This window comes from Haplochromis burtoni, unplaced genomic scaffold (assembly GCF_018398535.1).
Source record: "Haplochromis burtoni strain Fernald_Lab_line unplaced genomic scaffold, NCSU_Asbu1 Contig_36, whole genome shotgun sequence".
Taxonomy (NCBI): Eukaryota; Metazoa; Chordata; class Actinopteri; order Cichliformes; family Cichlidae; genus Haplochromis; species Haplochromis burtoni.
In genome coordinates this window covers 23414-29365 of record NW_024582397.1, presented here as the reverse complement: position 1 = coordinate 29365, position 5952 = coordinate 23414, and the positions used below count along the sequence as shown (strand labels likewise).

Genomic DNA, 5952 nt, shown 5'->3' with positions numbered 1-5952 from the left:
ACATTGCTGGTTATATATATATATACTGGTTTATTCTCCTGCCTTCTATCTCTCTGGTTATATATATATATATATATATATATAAAATGTCTTACTGTTTATCTTTAGGTGTCCTCGAGCAGCAGTGTCATTATGCTATAGTGTCCCATGCAAGAATGGTGGTGTGTGTCATGACCTTTGGTCCAACTATTTTTGCGAGTGCAAAAGCCCTTTTACAGGAAAAAACTGTGACAAAGGTATAAATAATAGTGCATATGATATTCAGCTTCTGTTTTAAAATCAGGTGCAGAAGATTAAATTGAGTTTTTTTAAACTTTGTTTTTTCAAACAGAAATGTCAGAGGAACTTGTTTTGAAATTTAATGGCAGTGACTACATTGATTATGTTATTAAGGAGAAATTTAAGAGAGACTACCTGATGAAAGAGATTTTGGATGAAAATTTGGGATTAAACAGAGACCAACAAACGATTAACATCAAGTTCAAGACCAAACATGATGGTGTGCTGATGTTTATCCGTGGACAGAGAGCATATATTATGCTGAAGGTAGGTGAAATCCATTTAACTATATACACGTCTTGTATTCTATATTCAAGTATGAAACTGTTTTCCCCTTTATTCAGATAAAAGACAAGAAGCCTGTCTACATTTTTGAAGATGCACTTTTGGGACACCTGTCAGACTTCTCTGTGGACCCTCCTGTGGCTGATGGGGTTTGGCATCTCCTCTCCTTGTTCAACAGGGGACAGAACACTTTCCTCTCTGTGGATGGTAAACCAGTTTTGAACATCACTGGCCAAAGTATGGATCTCACTCCACTTAGCGTAGAAAAGATCACTCTTGGTGCTGCTCCCACAAGAGAAACAGTCAATCAATCAGGTAAAGTTTATTCTTAAAGTAAGTTTTTAAAATGCCAACTTTTGTACAACATGTGAAATGAAGGCCAGAAAATATACACTGCATACAGTCTTGTCATTGCACTTGATGAGAGTTTTGGATAACTGTTTAATCAGACTGGATCTTCTTACCTGTTTAAACTGATCACTCTAAAAGCAACATGTACCAGTAAAGTTAAACTGAAGGAGTAACGTGGAAGTAAGTGGACCTCTGAACCTGCTTTGTTTTTTATGACAGGGTTCAGTGGATGTGTGCAGTATTTCAATGTGACAGGTTACTCTCTACCTGTCAGCGGACACAGCATAATGGTGGATGTCAGGCCAAGCTCGACTCTCACCCAGACCAACTGCAGCTTTCCACATTTTTGCCTCCCTTCAGGATGCTCTGAGAAGGATGGTCCCAGCAGGACTTGTCTCTCACACTGTCAAAATCACTGGACATGTGAACCTGGTGTGCAGAACAACTCCTGCATCTGTTTACACAATGTTACTGACCATTTCTGTGATATATGCATCTCCACAAAGGATAGCCATGATCACTGCTCTGAAATGCAAGGCAACCTGCCACTGTGGCTCATTGCCGTGGTTCTTCCTCTCATTGCCATTCTGGTGATTGCAGTAATGTGTGTTGGCCTTTACAAAGTAAGACATTCTCATTCAAGATGTCAGAGTGCGAGCTTACCGGTGAAAACAGAGCATGGGGCAGACAACAAAGCATTTTCGTTTGATGACAACACAATGCCCACAGAAGCTCTGTCACCAGAAAAAGGGAACAGACCTGACCTCATGAGTACCAATCAGTCAAAGTCAAGTGCAGAGATATACTGTGATAACAGTCTGTCAAATGTTCAGCCATTACCAAAGAGTGAGGTTGAGTATTATGAAATCAGCAGCATCTGTAGTGCATTTCATTCAGATGATACCTCACTGAAACTCAGCTGGCAGAAGCATCTATACAGCTCAAAATGTGTGAAAGCTGATCCGAAACAGTGGGGAGATTTGAAGATGCTGTTTGCAGGATATAAGAAAGAAAGCTCTAGTGATGACAAAAGCTCCCCAAAGCCTCAAAATGTTACTTTGATAAATGAACAGTTGCTGAATAAGTTTCATTCAAAACAGTCCCAGCAGACAGATTCTTGTTACACAAAGAGATTCATACAGCCAGAATTCCTGGAGCCAATGCAATGTCTCACTTTTGAAGAAATTAGCAAGCTAAACACACCTGTGAAAAAAACATTGCATCAGTCAGCTCTGAAATGTACAGCCACAGACCAAATCACAATGGTGGATGACTCATGTGATAGTGAAACACAAGGCATGCTTATGTGCTCAGAGTCTGAGTTCAGACAGTTTTCTGTTGTCACTGGTGGGAATTACATACATGACCATTCATTAAGGCAACAACAGAACCTACCTTTCAACCCAGAGAGTATTCCCTTAGGTATATTTGAGCAGTGGGAAAATATTTTAAATATGCACCTACCTTTTAGCAGCTATGCCCCTGTATTTGAAGATATTGCATGCCTATCCAGTGAAGCCAGTAATAGTAATGACATGCAAAGTGACATAGAAGAAATTATTTGATTTTCATATCACCCATATAGATTTAACAAAGGTTTCATCTGGATAGTCTAACTGTTGCACATTTTAGAATTTTTGATATTATTATCTATAGTTAAAATGTCTACTTGATCAATAACATAACAACATAAATTAATTACTGAGTGGACCATGAACCTGTTCATTTTTACTTCATCAATTTGTTGCTGGTTATCTTTAAAGACTTGTCAGGTAAAAGTTAATTATGTATCTTCAGAATAGCCAGAGATTTTGTCTCACAGTTCACTTTATATGAACACACATAGATCAATAACAGCATTTAATCTTAATGGACAATAAAATTGTTCATAGGCTTCAAATTGTTCTCAATATCTAGACATATTTCTCTCACCGATTGTTTTTTAATCAGTTTTTTGATGCTGCACGAAGATGCTGTTTGCATACTGGGAATAGGGAACTAGTTAAAACATGCAAAAGGAAGGTTTATACTAAAGAGTAGGGATGGGTACCGGTGTCCGGTGCCATGATGGCACCGGTTCTGACATAAACGGTAGTAACCAGACCGAAAAGCAGCGCACATTTCGGTGCTTTATTTCGGTGCTTTTTTTTCCTGAGCTGTGATACACTTTAGATTCTAGCCAATCATTTTACGTTTCCGAGGATAGTAGGCGGGGCCAGGTACGTACGTTCTTTTAGAGCAGAGCTACAGATTAAAAATGTCCAAGGCGAAGCGGTCAAAAGTCTGGCTGTACTTCACAGCAAAAGATGCAAACTCAGCAGCCTGCAACAAGTGCTTTAAGCTGATACTGTGATACTGTCAAAGGAGGTAACACCTCAAATCCGATGAAACACCTGGCGACGCATAGCGTTTTTTTTAAAAGCCGAGAAATGCGCCGTATTTGATAGCTTGCTGCGAGACCTCACACCGAGCACATCTACTGCGGGTGTGGTGCCTGTTATCGGACCCGGAGTTAGCAACATCCCCCAAAAACCCGAAGAGAGAGTCCTGGCCCCTAGCCCTGCCAGTGTAGCAGAAATGATGACGGATGATGATGCAGCAGCAGCCGTTCTTCTCTGCGTGAGTAGCTTAATGTTGTTCGTGTGTAATTTACGTTGAGTAGGCTAACCACGTTATTACATTAATGCAGGTAAGGTGAACTAGCAAACATCATCATAGCTACATGCGGCTGTCTTCTTGTTTGATGGCAGATACTCCCTTCACCCTGGCCAAAAAGGCTAAAATGACCAAAGAAAAAGTGGAAAACAGTTAAACATGAGAGGTTTTTGGACAAAGTTTGTGTTTTTTCCATTGATTAAGCACTGCTTCCAGCCAAGAGTGATGCCATATATGCCCCATAGCTGCAGAAAAGGCTAACATTGTTATCTTTTTACAAAAAAACAGCTGAACATGAGCGGTTTTAGGACCAAATTTGTGTTCTCCATTCTTTAAGCACCAGTTTGAGCACCGTTTAGGCACCGGCACCGTTTCAAAAGTACCGGTTTGGCACCGGTATCGGATAAAACCTAAACGATACCCATCCCTACTAAAGAGATAAGGAAATCTGCTGTGAGAGTCTCAGTTTCAGTCTATAATGTCCTGTAACATTTAGAATTTTCAAATAAATAAACAATCTCCTGCACATACCTTCAATATACCCACGTGTATCTTAATTTTCTAAAATTCAGTGATAAAATATTATTAATATTATTAAGGATATCACCTGGTAACACTTGATGGGCTGTTTTGGCGTGGTTGCTGGCCTGGTTGCTTGTGGATTATAGATACAGGGTGGCTTAGACCTCTTCGTGGCACGGTGAGGGGTCGGCTGGAGTTAGGTGAGTCTAGGGCAACTTCCTGCTGCCTCTGGTCCCCTGGCACTCCTGCCCTTGGCTGCGAGAGCTCCATCCGCGGCCTCCCTTTTCGCTAACCTGGGGTGGATGCACGGCTGTCATCAGGATATGGACTCAGATCTTCAGCTCTCTTGGGGGCCATGGACAGCCAGGGTCTCTTCTTTCCTTGACAACCACTGGCTTGGGGGAGTAAAATTGTGTATTTGTTGTTGTGTCGTCTGAATGTGCTTTGTTACAAATGCGGGAACTGGAGACCCAGCATGTGTGTTCATCCTTTGCTCCCGCCTCCCCTAACCCCATTTTTTCTCCCTTTCTTTCTTCCCTTTTCTTTTTCAATTCCTCTGCTTTCTATTTCTCTGCTTTTCTATTCCCCCTCTTCGCCTACCTTTTGCCAATCTGACCTTCACCCCCTGTCTGTGCCAGCATAATATCCAATCAGATAAAACTATGAATAATAACAGAGTCTGCTTGCTACAACTGCTGGACAGGACAGGTTTAAAAAAAATGCAACCCTGGTTATTTTTTCATTGGGAAATTTATTCTCATTGAGAGTAAAATTTGAAATCATATATAATGTAAAAATTAAAATTTAAAATGAATAAATATATTTATTTTCAAAAACATCTTTCAAAGGCAGCTGAAGAATTCACTAAATTTGGAAAAAAAAAAACTATATTTCCCCACCTTCTACATGCCCTGTCTTCCCCTCCTGGGAAATGAAAATTATTTTTTGCAAATAAAAAGTGTACCTCGGTCTTCACTCCATCAAATATACTGAGCCAATTAGTTTTAAAACTTATTGTAAAGTGACCTCTAGTGGTCATATGACGTAGTGTCAGTTGTTTCAGAACCAAATACTCTTGTTATTTATTACAGAAAGCCAAGATAACAGCCTGATTATAAGACTTCTTCGGTGTTGTACTGTTTGGATTTTGTAAAGATTTATTTGCATTCAGTTTTTAATCCAGTGCTCACTTTTCCTTTTTTAAATCTCCGCATCAAAACATTTTTGATGTCTTTAGTCTTGAAACAGTATATGATTGGATTAACAGCAGCAGGTATGAGGCTGTACATCATTGTAATAATAATCCGAATAACAAGATTAAAATTGAATCCTACACCATTAGCAATATAAACAAAGCATCTTGGCACATAGTAAAGGCAGGTAATAAAGAGTTGAGGGGCACAAGTGGACAGCACTTTGTGACGTCTCTCAGTTTGAGACATCCTCAGAACAGCTATGATGACAGAAAAATAGGATAAAATTATGAATGTTAAAGGAACCAGGAGAGTGACCATTGCATTAGCAAGTGCAACACTGTTCACATATGCCAGCCCATCACCACAACCCAGCCTTGTTATTGATATATGATCACAGTAACACTGCATGATAATATTCTGGTCACAGTAAGGTAAAGTTAAGGCATGAAGCACAATTCCCAGCAAACGTATAAATGTTAAAACCCAGCACATGGTGCAAGCAATAGCCACTGCTTTGTTTGTAAATAAAATGGGATATTTGAATGGAAACCATATGGCAACAAAACGATCCAAAGCCATCATCAGCAAGTTTAAAGACTGAATAGCTCCCAAAGAATGAACAAAATACATCTGTGTAAAACAAGCTCCAAAAGAAGTGATCATG

The 5952-nt window shown here is 39.7% G+C and overlaps 1 protein-coding gene across 1 annotated transcript; it reads right to left on the bottom strand.

Moving 5' to 3' along the window:
* Window positions 1-5249: 5249 nt before the first annotated feature.
* Window positions 5250-5951, bottom strand: LOC102298102 (olfactory receptor 52E8-like). The gene has a single exon (XM_014334898.2). The coding sequence runs from the start codon at window positions 5949-5951 to the stop codon at window positions 5250-5252; it is 702 nt and encodes a 233-aa protein (XP_014190384.2).
* Window position 5952: the final 1 nt, after the last annotated feature.